This window comes from Alligator mississippiensis, chromosome 2 (assembly GCF_030867095.1).
Source record: "Alligator mississippiensis isolate rAllMis1 chromosome 2, rAllMis1, whole genome shotgun sequence".
Taxonomy (NCBI): domain Eukaryota; kingdom Metazoa; phylum Chordata; order Crocodylia; family Alligatoridae; genus Alligator; species Alligator mississippiensis.
The window spans coordinates 243,957,623-243,975,803 of NC_081825.1; the positions used below are offsets into that span (position 1 = coordinate 243,957,623).

General features: G+C 39.1%; 1 protein-coding gene across 1 annotated transcript in view; it reads right to left on the minus strand.

The window, feature by feature from the left end:
* RYR3 (ryanodine receptor 3) overlaps window positions 1-18,181 on the minus strand; it is a 557,273-nt gene that overhangs the window by 267,039 nt on the left and 272,053 nt on the right. The window contains exons 29-35 of the mRNA XM_059723007.1: window positions 17,954-18,138; window positions 16,059-16,092; window positions 13,752-13,912; window positions 11,807-11,972; window positions 4,376-4,462; window positions 2,956-3,182; window positions 218-1,019 (exon numbers count right to left, since the gene is read on the minus strand). Of these exons, the coding sequence (XP_059578990.1) occupies window positions 218-1,019; window positions 2,956-3,182; window positions 4,376-4,462; window positions 11,807-11,972; window positions 13,752-13,912; window positions 16,059-16,092; window positions 17,954-18,138 (1,662 nt within the window). The remainder of the gene's footprint in view (window positions 1-217; window positions 1,020-2,955; window positions 3,183-4,375; window positions 4,463-11,806; window positions 11,973-13,751; window positions 13,913-16,058; window positions 16,093-17,953; window positions 18,139-18,181) is intronic.

Consider the following 18,181-nt stretch of genomic DNA (forward strand, 5'->3'; position numbering starts at 1 on the left):
TATGAAGAAACATTGTAGCCAAAGTGGTGGCATCTCAAGAAATTAAATGACCTACCAAAATCATATAGGAAATCAGAACTAGGACCTGAGAGCCCTTAATCCCAAACTGCTGGCGCTAAACATTAGAGACTATTAATCTAACTTTCTTCCTTTAATACAACACATACATGAATGCACACATACATACACACATTTACTTTAGGATGGTAAGGGTCACCTGGAGTTTAACAGATTCAGGTAATCTTGTTTGCAATAAGCCTTTTATTGGAGCTTTTGTTTCCTTAATTGCCTTTTCTCCAGCTTCTACAGCTTTTTCTTCTATTTGTGTAACTTCTTCCTTCTCTGTTTTCTCTTCTGTTTCTTCCTTGTGTTCACCAAATACATTGGGATCAATGAGGAGTAAAATCTGCTTCACATCATCATCATCAAAAACTCCCATTATAAGCAAAGTTCCTATAAGTTTAAGCACAGGAACAAACTGGAACTCAACTTGCCCTCCAACAGGATCTCGGATATGAGTACCACTACAGTGTACTGCCTCTGTGAGCATGCTTATGGCCTTAGATTTGAGTATGTCAAGTGATATTTCTGGACTGGACTTCAGGTGCTCATCACTGGTCACAATGAAACAAGGAGTAGAAAAATAATAACCTGGTTTCAAACAAGTGCTAAGTCCCACTCCAGGTAATCCATGCTTTTTTGTTTCATCTGGATATAATTCAATAGTTCTGGTTTCATCTGTGATTGGAATAATAAATTCATTGTTCATCATAAGCTTGGCTTGCTTGGCATGTTCCAAATGAATACTGATGAGCAAGTCATAAAATCCAGAACGTAAAAGTCCAGGTAAATACTGATTATCTATTGTGTAAAATAACTGAGATATGTCTACATGGCTGCAAAGTGCATAAGCAACTCTAGAATTACCCAGTGCACAGACTGAGCAATAGAGTTTTAGAGTGTGGTAGTGGAACATCATCAGATCTTCTTGTTCACATAACTCCAAGATGTCAACACACCTGTTATGCAACATAAAAAATGGAAAAACAGTGAGTTTCATAAATTAATTCTGGTTTATTAAATATATCCAAACACAAATTGTGGAAGGGAGAGGAATAACTGTGTAATGAATTAAAGGATTTGGGAAATCTGAATTGGTTCTGTTTTAGAGCACAAGTATTTTCCTTACTCAGTAGGCATGTCTACACATGCTATTAAGGCAAAGCAATAAACGCCAGTGCTTGTCTCATTGGCGCTTATTACTCTCAGGCACCACACTTATATGTGCTCCTAGGGATCACAGTACATTGAACTGGATCAGAGCAGCCCTGGGTGGTAGGGGGCCCAGGGGTCAGCCTGCCCACCCATGGCTACTCCAACCCGGCTCAACATGTTGCTGAGGGCACAAGGGCACGAGGGTGCTCCAGTGTGTGGCTAGCCAGCAGATAGCCTCCTGCACTGACGCACCCTCATGCCCCAGCCAGCCACATCAGTGTCTACATGTGCAGTGCTGCAGAATAAAAAACTGCACACCAGGATAGTACTTGTAAATACACTTGTACTACCCTGTTGTGGAGTTAATTAGTTTCCTGAGGATTAATAGGGCTACACTTGTAGACTGTCTGCTATTTACTGGAGAGTTAATTAGTCTACTCTGCAGTAAATGACTTGTGTAGATGTGCCCAGTAATTCCTATATCCACATCAGCAAACCAGCAGGCATGATTTACTAGAATTTGTAATAACTATAAGTCCCCAATAAGGAGAGGAAAATACTGAAAGAAAAGAGATTTTGCAAACAATTTAATTGGTATATAGACACATTTTATTAATAGTATTACCTATTATAGTATCATTTAAAACAAGCAAAAACTCTTTCCCAGTCCCCCAGGATTTTATTTTACAGACACAAAACCCTGAAATGCCAAGTTTTAAGACAGGAAGGTACTGGAACCTTACTGAAGACTACTGTCCTATTTTCATGACATGAAGTTTTTCTTTTTCTTGAACCACTTTCATTGAAATGAACATGCCAGTTAAAAATACAATAATTAAATAAGGCTACTAAGCACATATGCTTAAAATCTACACTCTTGCATGAGCACTTTTACTCGTGTTCTTTCAGTTTTGCTATTGAATAACTTTTTTAATTTGATCAATTTATGCATATTCTGATGTCAGATAAAAATCGCATCTACTTTATGGTACCTCTAAAGATAAAAATCCAACTTTTAATATACTTTAAAAGGCTCTCAGTTTTCTAATGTGATTTCAATTAATAATACATAAGTGCAAAATTAAGAAAATATGAAATGCTTTTAAAACACTGCATAATTAGAGTTACCGTATTTTTATATTTTTTATTCTTATATCTCAAACTGGGTGAAGATTCAATTGTGTTTTTCAACAGGTCTAATTCCATATTACAATTAAAGTTAATCTCCCCAAGTCTGTAAATTATTTGGCTTGTAATAGCTATTTAGATTTCCTGCACTACCACCTAGCATGAACACCGCATGTTCTTGGTGGCTGGGGGGGCATGGTGAGCTTCCACAAGTGACAGCGGCACTATCGGTGGGTGGAGCGTGGTGGCAGTGAGCGGGGAGCTCCTGCAGGCAGCCGCAGCACAGCAAGGGGGGAGGAGGCGAGCAGCCACCTCCTGCAGGTGCCGCTGGTAGAGTTGGTGGTGCCTTTTCACAGCGGGTGCACCGCCATGCTCAGAGGGTGCACGTGCACCTGCATGCACCCCCTATGCATCACCAATGCCATATGGTATTTATAATACAGTAGATGAAGAGAAGATACAGTAGATGAAATCAGAAAAAACAAAACATTTCTCCACAGAATTCCACCACAGCCTCCATGTACTCCAAGGCACTCCAATACAAGGACAGGAACCAACTATGTATATACGTTTCTTTCCTAAGAAAGCCACCATGGTTCTCTGAAAACATACCTCGTTTCCTCAGGAATATGAAGTGCCATCATTTGCAGTGGCTCCAGACACTGCACTACCCAACCATGGCGTTCACTTACACGCTCAGTCTCTACCTTCAGGAAGCTGTTGGGCATTCTGCTCCATAAAACAGGTGTAATTGTTTGCACATCAAGGCGAGGAGGACACTGAGGAACAGGATTCTTTTCTTCACTTTTGAAGATTGCTGCTGATAAAGGCATGGTGTTCTATAATAAAAAAATAAATAAAGCCAAACATTTTTAAAAGAATGAATAGTATCTGATTGCATAAATACTTAAGTATGCATCAGTTTCTAAAGAAGTAATACTTAGATATGTGGCTTTTGTTTAATTTATCACTGGGGCCCTTGGGAGATGTAATGTTTAAGATGCAATTAACCTATTAATTGCACTGTAAATCAGTAACCCTGCCACATATTCAAGGAATTAATGACATGACAAAACGTGAAACCAGCCACGTAGGTATTTCACAAAAACGTGTAATATTATTGTGGCTGGTTTCCACAAAAATAGTAACAAACAAGATCCTGTTCCAGACTCCAGTGAAGTTCTAGCTGGGATGGACAATCAGCTGATGATACTGGAGCCAGTTCAGGTTCCCAGTGCAGTCTCAGGGCTGGGACCAATAAGCATTTGTCAGTTCCAACCTCAGGAGCCCAACAGAGCTGATTCAAGACTCCAATGCAGTTCCAGGGCTGGGACCAACAGCAGCTGATTGTCAGTGCCAGCCCTGGGACCACACCAGAGTCAGTTTCAGATTCCCACATGATCCCTGTACTGATTGTCCTAGCCCTAGCTCTGGTTCATGCTGGATTGTCCTAGCTTCAATTCATACTGGATTGCTCTGGTTCATCCCCGGGAGAGCTCTGGTTCAGCTTTCAACTTGCTGGTGCACAGGAGGCCTGGGACAATGAACCCAGGCTCTTCTTGCACTGGCAAGGGGTAGTAATGGTGCTACTGGGAGCTGTAGTAATGGTGCTATTGGGAGCTGATCCCTGATCCCAAAATCGTGTGTTGTGCCAAAAAGGTTTGGCATGGCAGGAGGCATGATTGTTGGGACCAGAGTTAAGATCCCATCATGCCATAAATGAATGTGTGCAAGGGACCTAGGACATATCTCTTAAAGATGATATGAATTTAGAGAACAGCATATAAGCAAACCAGCTCAGAAAAAAAAAATCAAGTGAATCCCAAACTTCATTATATTTTGATGACAGTACCTTAGTTTTGATATTATAATAAATGTGTGGGTTTTTCAGAAATAATCAAGTTTAGTGATACAGGTCTCACTACTGCCCTCTGACATTGAAACCTAGAGATCAACTGGCTTGTCTGTGACTATTACCAGATTTAGAATGATAATTTTATTGATTTATTTTTTAGAAAAGAGTTAAAAATACCTTTAATTTACAAAGCTCAAACTGAACCAAGTTTGTGCTTGTAGGTTGTACAAAAGCTGCTGGAAACAGTTTTGTGTTTGGTTCGACCTGAAAAAAGAGATTTATCACAGTTAAAAGGTATCAAGAGTCACTTGCTATTTTATGTCAAGAAAAATCACTGTGAAATAGCTTGGGCATTAGAATTATATAAATGTAAAAAAAAAAGACATTCAAGTACCTATCACCAACCAAATATAATGAGTGAGGTCTGTAACATACTGTATACTGTATCACCCCAGCCTTACAAACACCAACAAGTGTAGTTCATGTTCAGGATGAGTGGTCCTATCAAAGAGAGACTGACTATTCATGATTAAAGATAAACTTGTTTCCAGGATCACACGTGTATGATACAGACAAGAAAAAATTATGATCATAAGATCAGACTTAGTTTTATATCAGTGCATCTATTTCTGATGTGCTAAAGGGCAATTTATTATGAGCCAATTGTGACGGGGAACTTGGCACATCTGTTATTTTAAGGGGAAGAGGTTGCTTGAGAAATAGCCTGCAGGTATGGCAGGGGCCAATTACATGCAGATAGAACAAAGGACCCGCGGTTGAGTAAAGGAGACGAAGGTCCCTAGAGTTAGAGCTGGTGCAGGAGTTGTGTGGCCACCAGGGGGGCATCGTGGCTGCTCCTGGGATTTGAACCTGTTACACCAATATGATAGAAACCCTTGCCAGTAGTTTCATCCTCAGTGAGGGCTTTAAAACCCAAAACAGTTAAAATAAAATTGAATTCTGTCTTTTTCTCATTGTTATTATGGAAAAAAGGAGGAACTGGAAATTACGCTGCAATTTTAAACTGGTGGGAGGATTGGCTTAAGCAATTTTAAGGTGCCCTTCTCTGACCTTGCAATGCTGAGGTGCTTTGAGAGCTGAAGTAGCCCCTGATGTAATTTAGAGTGCTCTGAAAGCTGATCTAAGCATAGCCCAGCATCTTTACAGCACTCCATGCCTATGCCCTACCTTCAAGATACTATTGTAACTATGTAACTACTGTAATTGTTACTATGTCAAGTTTTTCCATTTTATGTTTGTATGAAACATACTATTTGGTCTGAATGTATCTCTGTACTTTTGTAATCTGACTTAATTAAAGGATGATCAGTTGCTAGACAGGGAAGAAGCCGGTTTTTGGAATGTGCATCTGGAATAGGAATGAATATCAAACAATGGCTGCAATGCATTTCAAAGGGAAATGTGTCAAGTCTACTCAGACAATGACTAAGCACATTTCAAAAGGAAATCACATGCAGCAATTCTTATTTCTATTCCTTTGGAACAGAATCAAGAATGGCTGAGGGCCTTGTTAAAAATGGTACTTTGGGGCCTCTTCTGGAGCTCTTAACCTCTAGACTGTCTGCACATTAACATTTGAAACCAGTTTTAATCATTCATTATGCAGCCCAAAATTAGGCCACTGCAGGGCAGGATTCTCTCTGATCTGGGCTATGTAGCTGTTGTTATACTATGGTGTGGCCACTTGAGGCTACACCTTAGTATAAATACCTCACCCCTTCTCCCCTGCCCTGGATCCTGCCCTGGATCTGGCCTACTGCTTCCCCCCCCCCCAGCACCCCAGATCGCCGTTCACTGCCCCCCACATCCCTTGCTTACTTGTGGTTGCCCCAGGGGGCAGGCAGGGAAGGGTTAAATTGCCTGCCCCAATTCCCCTCCCGCCTTGCTGCTGCTTTGTGAACCAGAAGAGCAGCAGCCATCAATAGCAGCAGCTGGGCAGGCAATTTAACCCTTCCCTGATTGTTCCTCAGGACAGACAGTGTGGGCAGCCACAAGTAAGTAATGCCCCAGGGCCTGGGGGGAGCCAGGGGAGCAGGGGTGAGGCTTGGAATGGGAGGGGGGAATTCTTAGCTTTCAGTCCTCCAGGCCCCTGGTGGCCTGTGATTGCTCTGAGCTGAAGCTAGCACTAACACCCATCAACATCTGTGCAGCTCACAGCATAAGGTGTCACAAGGCCCTGAGAGAAATCTGATTAGGGATTTATAGAAATGTTGCTTCCTTCCTTGGATACAAGAATGAATAGGACACTTAACTTGCCTAGGGAAAGGAAATCATCTGCCTAATTTATATACATGTTTGATGAGAACAGAACTAAATAGAGAAATAAAGATAGGGAGAAAAGAATAAGGTATTTAAGGGAAATTTTTTGGAAATTAAAGTTGCCTGGCAAGTCTTGATGGCTAGGGGAAGATTCTAGTCCCCAGCTAATAAAAAGTGGTATCAATCTGGAAGAGGTAATAGGAGGGTGACCACTCAAAACACTGACTGTGCTTAGTGAGAAGTTGGATCAAGTTAAAAATCAGGGTGAAATGTTTCTGTTTGATTTTTGCATGTTTGTCTCCAAATTATGATCTACCTTTCCTATGTAATAAAACTTATTTCTGTTCAGTAATAAAATTTATTACTGATTGTCTTGTGGTAAGAATGATTTCAGTGAAGCTGAAAAGTATAGGTATCCTTTTTTCCATGGAGATGGCATACCTTATATTTATTTTTTATTGCAATTCTAGGAAGCCAGTGGAAAGCTAGTGGGGTCCCTCTTTCAAATGAGCTGGATGGTCTGGTAAGGGTACTGATTTAAATTCCAAAGGCAGGTAAGCTAGTATAACTCCTGGTGAGCATGAAATTCACCATACTGGGCATGTCTACATGTTGCCGTATGGTAATGTTGCTACGGCGCTGTACTTTAGTACTTCCTTTTGGAAGTACAGGTGATTACTGCACCATGCTCACCGTATGTGGTTAGATCTTACTGCTAAGTTGCCATAGTGGTGCATTAGAATTGGGGAGCATGCCGCTATGGCAATATAACTGGCAATCATGTCTGGACCCCTGTGATTGCTACATCACCATAGTGTGCCATACGGCAACGTAGTGCATCGCTACATCACTGTAGGGCAACATGTAGTTATATGCATTGTGTTACATAGCCTTGAAAGACCACAACAGTTAACACCTTAAAGCTGCAAAATTGTGTTTTACAGGCAAAAACAGTTGCAGATGTTGGAATGTTTGAAACTTTCCCTTCTTTTCATTTATATGGTTTGATTCACGGTTCTTGAGATAAGGAGTGTAGAAAAGTAACAATTTATTTTTAAGAATATTCTAAAAGATCCTAACAATACATTTTGTAAGCTAAATTGAAAAGCACAAGCTTATGGCCAGAGGGATGTTTTTATTTTCTTTCAGTTTGGTATGTCCTGTATAACAAACTTAAAATATCTATAGACATGGTAAATGAGTATTATGAAATATTTATATCACACCACTGGGTATTTCATGTAATACACATGCAGGTATATCTTATTTTTTGCATATAATATATGTAACTAGTAACTGATATGATGTGAATAAACCTAAAGGTCCAAAGCTGAAAAGTGCGTCAGACTACTGATGTCTGCAGTTGCACACTGAAACAGCTCAGTAGGTCACTTCAAGAAACAGTTTTATACTATAGAAAAAAATATAAGATCATGATTGTGCAAAATGCATGGCACCCTGCAAAATGAACACTGTTAAAGTCCAATATTTTCTAAGATGGTAATGCTGCATTTTAAGAAATGCATTTTGAACATTAGGACATCCATTAAATACATGCATTTCTCACCTTTAAGGGAAGGCTTCATAATGACTGCACATTTTGTTTGTTAATTAAGAAGTGCTTTCCACGGGAGTAGAAAATCAAAGCGTTATGTCAAAATGAAGTATTTTAATAAAAAACAATTGTATGTTTTTATCATGAACCAGAATGAGAAAACACTGAAAATACTTTATGCAAGAGGCAAGGTTATCTTTTATTAGATTGGCTGTATAGTTAGACAAGCTTTCAAATGCTAGACCTGATGAAGAATGTTTTGCATTCAAAAGCCTATCTAAATATATCCCAAATACACAGTTGATCCAATAAAAGATATCACCCTAAAAATGCTTTCCTCTTGCATAATTTCTGGACCATCACAGCTACAACATCATATCTGCACTACCAGAACTGTCTTATATTTTAGACATTTTTAGAAACTGACTAAAGATAGAAAAAATGTTAATGACTGGTATTGATAGATAGATTAAATAGACAAATCAGATTAATTTTTTCTATAAGTATATTTGTATTTTTTAATCTTATGTGAAAATCAGGGCACTGTTGAATAAAATGAACTAAAGATAAAATAAATTTAAGTTCCCAGTTGTCTTCTGTAATTTTGGCATTGTTGTGGCAATTACAGGGAAAGAATTATAAATCTCTTAATTTTATATGACAATTTCTGCCCTTATTTTTAATGTAGAAAAATATTTTTAGATTGTATAATATTGCCTAATAGGTCTAAATTGTGACATTTTCCTCATTTTAGTCAATAGGCTTTTTGGAGCAGAGGTTTATCATACAGATATTGGTCCTTCTCTCCACTTGAGATAATTGAAAAAATGAAACGGGTTCAACATTAGAATAACAATTATCGTGCACTCTGTCCAGACATCTGGCTGAAATACCAATTGCTCATCTCAAAAGAGGTGAGAGATGAGCTGGTTATGGGAAACTCCATTATATTTTCTTATTTTAATCCAAAAAGCCAAACAAGACTATTTTCAATGCTATTTTCAAAATCAGAGTTAAGTTTGAAACTATGTGAAATAGCTCAAAAGGTCCCTGAGTAATGCTTTATATAAAATATATTACAACTTTATGAGAAGTTCTGCATCTTTTATTTTTTCAACAACCTGCTTATCAGCTACAGTTAAAAAAAATCATCTTGAAAGCAATCAATGTTTCAAAAGTATTTTTCAGAGAACGAGACGAGCTGCAAGAGCACAGAATTTCTTGTATGATATTCTCATTTAATTTCTTATATAAAAACCTGGCTTATGATGTGCCTTTCTGCCACATCAGAAATAATTCTGTGAAAAGTCTTTCCCTGGAAGTTCTTTGCAAAATTAGGAGCATACTTAAATGAACCATCTTTGGGTCTGAGAGAGAAAAGAAAAGAACTAGTTATTCTGTACTTGAATAGCAAATTCTGTTCTGGCTGTTTGTGGGAAGGGAATCCATCTTGTACAGTGCTCTCAGAGAGGATAGCTAGCCACCAAATCATGAAGTGGAGCCAATGGATAATCTGGGAGAACCTGGTCGCTCATCCTTCAGGATGTGTGGGGTTCATGCCCCAAAGAGTGTTCTTAGAAAGGGAGTTTGGTGGTTGGGGAATGGTCAGAGTTCTGAAGAAGAGCTAGGCTGTCCCAGCTCCCAGGGCACCCGAGCATATGGCAATGATGATATTTCAACCTACTGCCAAAGTTGAGCAGTAAGATGATAAACCAGAAATGGGAAACGGTTACCTTATAACTCAGTCAACCCCCCTCCTTCCCCCCCTCCCCCCAAAAAAGTATGGCTTTTTTCTCATCCAATTTTGGAAGTCTACTGCAACAATGGAGGTGAACAGGCTTAAAAATCACATTTTTAATAATGGTGTTCGTTCCTATATAAAAAGCATAACAATTTTACATAGGATGTTTTCAAAATGAAACAGCTTTCATCATATAAAAGTATGTCCCTTGAAAAGTACATATTGTTTCATATGGGCTGTGGTTGTCAAAATTTCCCTTTTACATTTAGAAATGTCTCCACTTCATGTATCTGCAGTGTTCTTTATACACACTTTTAGCTCTTAGTAAACACAGATACAACAACACAGAACAATTCTCCTGTAACCTGACAAAATATTGCTCAGAAGCCCCTGTTAGATGGAAAGAAATTTGTTCAGTGCCCAGTCCCTTGCAGCTCCCCACTGTAACTTATGGTGTTTAACAGGAAGTGCCATGAGTTACAGTGAGCGCCCTGACCCAACAGACATTCTCTTTTGGGTCTGGGGGGTTGGGGGATCAAGCTCTAGTTTGGAGCTGGATGCGTGTCTGCAGCCTTTCTCCCCCAGTCCCTAGTGCCCCCCACCCCCCCCCCCCCCCCCAGCTCCAGTGCTGTCTTCAGGATGGGAGGGAAGAAAGGGAGAGGAGGTGGAAGGGCTCCAATCCAATCCAACTACCTCACCCTCTAGCACAGGCTAAGCAAATCCGAGCCTGGAGTGATGGAACTCCCTCCCTCCCTTCCCCCCTCCCATCCTGAGGACAGCACCGGGAGTTGGGCTGAGCTGCATCAAGCCCAGCCCTACTCCCAGCACACACTGATAGAAGTTAATGAAGATGCTCTGCTTTGAAGCACCTTCATCTAAACCGGTTCATTTGTCATGCAGTCAGGCACTTTTAAAGTGCCCTGAAGCTGTGCACTTCTGTCAGTGCATGGCTGTACAGCACTTTCATGGGGCCAATTGTGTGAGAATGTCACTTCCACTTCTGTCAGCACCCTTGGCTGACCAACAAGAAACAGTACAGAAGTTCAATGCATTGGTCTAACCTAAATCAATCTGAACTGATTAACAGACCTCACACCAGGTCTATCTTAGGTCACTTGCATGATTTTCAGACCAGTGTATTTGCACCCAACTTCTGTACTATTATGGGTTTAGACTGATTTATGTTCAATTAGACCAGTCTAAGTATAGTGTCTGTATATGCCCCAAGTTTCCACCTCCATTTATTCATCTTGTGTATTAACTATTTTATTGTTGACACTTTTTACAACTTATTAAACCCTGGAATCTAAACAGGATAGAATCAGTGTAAAAACTCAAAAATAAAAAGATTAATAATACCTTACATCCTCAAAATCAGGAAAAAAATGGTCTTAGGGCCATAAATGTGATTCTATTTTACTTTATTCCCAGAAAAATTGTTTATACAACAGGTATGTGCATCCTCCTCCTCCTCTTCATTGCTTTTTTGTAACTCAACCTTAGGGATCAGATAATGGTGTTTACAAAAATAGCTACATTAATGGATTTTACTTTAGCAGGGACTTAGGCACCTTAATCTGTTTAGATATGCAATAAGTAGAATAGAATCTGTCCCAAAGTATTTCCAAAATCTTAATAAAAATAGGAATATATTCATGTTTTTTAACTAACATTGTTTTTCAACTTAAAACACTTCCTTGTTGTTCTTCAAATATGAAAGTATTACATTAGAAGTAAAAACAAAGGGTGAAAATGATCCATTCTGTGAAATTATCTAAACTGTTTATATTGTTTTTCAGATGTAAATATCATGAACACTATGATTAAAAGAATTATTAGACAGAAAAAATGTGGCATTACACAATAGGTGTACACACTTTATGGACATACATTTCTAAATAGCAAGGTATGAATTATGTTCTACTATCACAAGATTAATTTTCAGTTAGGTAGCTTGGAAGGAAAGAAAAATCTTTATAAACCTGTTACAACAGGCAACTTACTAGATAATATTCTGAAAAGCTGAAAATACCTGATAACAAGTGCCAAGCTCTTTTCCATTGGCAGTGAATGATAACATTCCAGTAGCGAGGTCAACAAGGCATCCAATCTCTAAATCAACATTACTGCGGCCTGATCTCTGTGAATGAGCAGTTACATCTCCACCCCAAACCATGTAACAGTTACTACGCTTCACACTAGAAGAAAAATATAAAAACCAGTAGGGACAAATAGTTACTTAGATTCTGACTGCTTAAATATACACCTAAGATGTACATCAGTGGTTTTCAAACTTTTTAGACTCAAGACATGTCTTAACTTTTCTGAAATTAGCACCACCCCATTTCAAAATGTTATAGAAAGATTATTGATGTATTTATGACTGGGCATCAATTATTTTTTTCTGAAGTCCCTTTACCTTAGATTAGATACCTTTTTAAAAATCATTTCATTGTTTTAAATTAAGAACATGGAAATAAAGCAGAAACTCTACTGTTAAAGCAATACTACAATTTAGAATACATGGGCATGTAGGAAATCAGAAAATAAAACACTGCAGGGTCACAGCCCCATATTTATATGGGTGAAATGGTCTGACTATAGGCTAGGGACCAACATTAGAAGCACACTTTTTAGAAACAACTTTATTTGCTTAACAGTAGGTGCTGACTTGTGTGTGCAGTAGGCTGAGCACTGGGCTCCCTCTGGAGAAGAAAGCCCTAGTTTTGGCTGCCCAGTGCTGGAGGGCCCAGCCTCATGCCCCCGTACTAATGTTAACACACTACCTTGATCTCTGTGACTGCTCACCCTGCAGCTCCCTGAACTCCCTGTAAGCAGCTGCAGCTCATTCTCCACCAGTTCATTCTCCCCAGACCTCTTCATTAGCACTAGAAGCCACTGTACTTTCTGTCTGAGGCCTGATCAAGTCAGCCAGCCTCTTCCCACCATGAACAGCTTCATATGACTTCAGTGTAAGGTGTAAACAGGCCGTGTTTGGCTGCTTCTGCAAGGTCCACACACTCTATGGAACCCTTAAAAGTATTTCATGACATCCAGGGTGCTATATAACCTTGGTTGAGAATCACTGATGTACCCTATACTGTTAGCTCTTCAGTAATAACTAGAATCTTTGAATGTTTGTTGTTAATGGTATTGTAATGGTACAGGGCCAGATTAATGCATAAGCAAACTAGGCACATGCTTATGGCCCTGAGATGCAGGCAGGCCCAGTCTTTCCCTCCACAACAGCAGGGTGAATGGCCGCATCCACCTCCCTTTCTTCCCTTTCCCTCCCTTCCAGCAGTCTCGCCATCGCTGTGGCTGGTTCCTAGCAGCAGCTCTGAGCCCCGCTCCCTGTGGGCAGCAGTGCTGGACTGGGAAGGGGGTAGTCTCGACTGGCCCAGGGCCCATTAATTTGGTTGCCTAGGGCCCACTAAAGGATTAATCTGGTCCTGGTATTTTATATCATAATGACGGAATAGCTTTTTAAAACACAAAACTACTTGATTTTTATGATCTTTTTTGAGCTGTATAGAATTAAGAAGTTGCTTTCTAAAGCCATGTCCCATTTGTCCAGATATCTTTTTTTTTTCTCTTGTTATAGCAATGAGTCAATATTTCCTGGATGTAGGTCAGAGTGGAAAGGCCCTCTTTAATGTTCCTTACTGATTTTAAAGGGAGGACAGTTTTTCATTTTCTGAGTATCACTCAGCGGTAGCGTCTGTCTTGCAAACCACAGGTTAATTCAGAATGGCATTTTTGCTAAAACAATTCCACGTCAAATGTGTTTCTTAATAAATACATGAATTAATGACAAGTCCCATCTAAAATTTCCAATTTAGATGAATGTTAAAACCTGATCTGTAATTAATTCAGTTTAATTCATCTTTGTGGAAAAATTAAGTTAACTTTGATTTCTTTAACAAAACAAATTAATTTAAAGATTTTCTTTACTAACCAATGAGTATGTTCCCTACCTTTCATGAACCCTGCCTCTTTCATCTCCTAAAGTAACCGTCACTGTACAATTTTTATTTAGGTCAAAGTTTTCACTGTAGTAGTGGTAGTCAGGGGTTACCCAGCCAACCCAAACAGAGGATGGGTCTTGACCAGCAAATATTCGCACTGAATAATAGTACTGAAAAGAGCAGAAACAGTGTGTTAATAGTAGAAAACAGAGTTATTTCATGAAGACAAAAATAAGAATTACTGTTAACAAATAAGCAATCCAAGAAGAAAGATACTTTATGTCCAAAAGCTTGTCCAGCAGCTCTTCCAACTATACAGTTGGTCCAACAACAGATATCACAAAAAATCCTTGCTTTGTACATTTCCTAGACCATCGTGGTTACAACAACATACCAACCCTAACAATTAAACAGCATAGATGCATGTGCACTTTTATGCAACATGAAGTTTACTTGTGGAATTCATTACCACAGGAGGTGGAGGCAGACAGCAGAGCCAGGTTAAAAAAGGCCTGGATAAATTCATGAATTAATAGATCTATTAATGGCTATTGAACAGAATGGTTGGAGATGTTCCCTCTGGCATCTTTAAACTAACAATGGTGGATGCCAGAGAAGGTACTAAATAAGGAATAGATAGATCACTCCAGAGATATCCAGTTCACTGCTTTTACTCTACAGCATTCAATTCTGCCACTGTTGGAGAAAGGATATTAGGCTAGATGTACCATTGGTCTGACTCATTTTGGTACTTTGTTCTAATGGTTTTCTGCATAAAGAACTTCAATAATGTAGCATAGCTACTGTGTACTGTTTTGACTATCTTTCCAACAAGTACGTTTCTGCATAGTTGCTAAAATTCTGAAATATGAAAAAATGGTCTGTTGTTATAGTAAATAATGTTTTTACAAGGAATAGCAGAAAAACAGTAAAGCAATAATAAACTTCCATAAAGGTAAAAAGTGATTTAGATAATAAAAAGTTATTCAGATTACCTTACACTGCAATAAAGGTTCAAAACACTTCAGACAGTTTGGGGGATGTCACCAGGTAGCCATATATGCAGTGATTGATGTTGGGGAATATTTTTATGCATACACAGATAGTCCCTTAAATTAGATTTACTACTGCCATGTTTGGTTTCTATCCACAGCCAAAATAAGTTATGTTAACTGTTATCATTTACGTATTTGTATGAAAAATGGTTATTTGTATGAATGTATGTTTGTAATATGGCTTAAACAAGGAAGAAGACAGGATAGGACAGACCACAGGTTGAAAACCACTGACCAGGAGGATTCTGAGACGCAGCACAGTCTTGCTCCTGCAAGGCCTGGACAAAGTGCTGGTTAGGCTGACATTTTGTCAAAGACAGGAGTTACCTCAGAGCAATTCTGGTCAAAGCTCTGAAGCCACACAGCAGGATAGCTAGGGACAGGGCTTGGCTCATCCTTAGGTTTGTCACAGAGTGACTGGGCCCATAGCTATGGAATACTGCCATATTTTCATGCAATTGCATTTCTTCATCTTACTTCGAGTATAAAATTATGAGATTGCCTCATTAAAAATAATTGGTATTCAGGGACTGTCTTTTTATTGTCTTCATAGCACTTTGCACAGTGTTTTTTGTCTAGGATTCTTAGGTACTGTGGTAGTACACATAATAACTAAGAGCAATAGAATGCCAACAAAAAGAAGGACGCTTTTGTTCCTGACAGAGTTCACTATTATCTTCTCATTTAATCACTCAGAATAACACTTCTTCATATTCTTGCACATTTCATTTGTCTCCATTTCAGCATCCAGATTCTTTAGACAAATTAAAATAAAAAAACTGAGAAAAAAGTATTCATGAGTAACTGAATTAAAAAGGAATGATTATTTTTTTTGCAAAAATACTTCAGAATAGCTATCACAGCCATTCTTCTAGTGTATAGACTTTCAACAAGTTTTTAATAATTAAGACAATCAGTTGGATCAATATGCAATTGTTGATTGCACTTGGGAACAACTCTGATACCTCTGATAGAGGTGTCAGAGGTATTGAGCATCCGTGACACCCTCTGGCTTAATGGTAGCTGCAAGTGTTCAGAACTTCAGAAAACCAGACTGCTTTCATTTTTGGTGCCTAAATATTATTTTAGATTCCTAAACTGAAGCAAGTTTGAAAACTTTGGGCATTCTGGCTATATACAAAACCAGCAGCAATTGTTTGAAAAAGGATCTTTCAACAGACCGCTTTCTAATGCAAACTTAAGCCACATGTCAAATTGTTTTATTAGATAATGTAAAGCATAATTTAACATATTTACTTACTGTTGAAGGAACAGCTATTTCTTGACTCTGTTTTCTGAGGAAGAAAAGCAGCATTTTAGAAAACTGGTAAGTTAAAATATGGTGACACTTTTTTTATTATTAATGAGCACCTGAAATAAGCTCCTTAATATGGATTAATCATTGTTTCTTAGGCAAAGACTTATTTTTCTGTTCTAGAATAGTAGTATGCAACAAGCCTTTCTGAAGAGAATCAGGGAAAGGAAAGTGACTGATAAGTAAGGTTATATGTAGGCATTACATTTCTACTGGGAGAATCACCTCTTTCCAGGAACAAATTGCTAGAAATTCAGTTTCCCCTGGACGAAACATACTCCATGCAGGACAAAGATCTTCCAGGTTCACACCTGGAAGATTTCCCCTGTGAGAGGTCCCTTGCTAGAATGAACACCTGTATACTGGATTCCTCTACAATCAGAAGGAGTCAAGCTTCCCCTGTATCTTTTCCAGACTAGGGAACTCTGGTCTGGGAAAGGAGGGGCATTCCCTTCCATCTGAATTTCTCCTGAGAATTGTGTTGCTACTGCATCTCTGAGCCTTTCTGGCTAAGTACAGACAGTCAAAAAGCCTGAGGTTCAATTGATTAGTCTTTGCAGGTTAGTTTAAGCTACAAAGATTGAACCAATATGCAAATGAACAGACATTCACTTTTGATTCAGGAAATGCAGCCACATGACTGCAGTGGCTCAAGCCAGAATCTGGGGCATGCTAGAGCATGGCTTTCTGGCATGTAGTCAGCATAGGCTGTGTATTCACTTCCTTTTCTTGCTGCCCCTGAGTTCTCTGAGATTTGCAATCCAGACTTACAGCAGCAGGACTCTGCAGGGTTGCTCATTACTTCCTCTTCCTACTCCCAGGTGGCTCTGCGATTTGTAGTCCACAGTCGCAGCCAGCAGTAAGCAAGCAAGGCAGGGCAGGGCAGCTCCATACTTGGGGGAAGGGGAGGTTAACCCCCTTCCCTGGTCCCAGACCCCAACTGGAGTTTTGCGGGGGGGGTGGAGGGGGGGAAAGAAGGCAGTGAGCCAGCCCTCACTGCTCCAGCTAGGGACCAGAGGGGTGGAGCCAGCCCTGCTCTCTGGAGCAGATAGCACAGCTCAGTCAAGGGCTGCAAAGCATGGTGGGCTCTGATTTAACTCAAACCAGGAAGTGGTCTGGGACAGAAGTTTCATAAACCAGTTTGACCTAAATCAGTTAAGTGTGATACTACATTCAACCACATTTATCTTAAACTAGTTGCAGCCATTTTGAAACTGGTTTATGTGCACTGAACTTTTGTTATGTTACAGGTTTAAACCAGTTTCTGATCTCTTAAACTACTGTATGTGTAACTTCTGTCCCTAGCCCCTGAGATCAGGAGACCCTGCTGACAAGAGGAAGCAGTATAATAGAGATTTAGAGCAACAAATCAAAGACTCAGGGCAATATTTGTCAAGTTATTTAGCTGTTTAACTCCCAAACAACTAAATACTTTGAAAAAAAACTACCCAACTGCCTTTTCCTTCCTAGAGCTTGTGTACTGCTGCATTGACATACACATGAATGAAGAGAGTAAATATGCAATGGCTTCATAGCTAATCATTATACTCTCTGCATAATGCATGAGAATCTTCTACATATGTCTTTAATGTAGATTAACTTGCTGAGTGTCTAGGATTCTGTAGCAAAGCTTGTTTTAAAGTTATTTGAACTTCCACTTTAAAATGCTGCATTTTTTTAAGAAAAAGAGAATATCAGAAACATGTAACTTATAAAATTACAATGTATTGGACAGCATACTGCTATACTATATATATATTTTTTTTAATCAAAATACTTTTCAAATTTAGATTAGAGGAATATACCACAAGTACCACAAGATGATTGAACATAAATCTAACCTTTTTTGGAAAGCATCAGCAGAGGCACTTTCTGCACCAGTGTTATAGTTAAAAGATGAATGGAACTCAATGGGCATGCTCAAACGGCAATATATCATGTCTGCATTGCTATTCTGTGTGCCAAATGTCCTGTGGGTAACCTTTAAACGAGGTGGGTTTTCAATGGTTCCATCAATTCTTGTTATCTAAAAATAAAATAATTTATTCCCAATCAATGTATAAGCACAT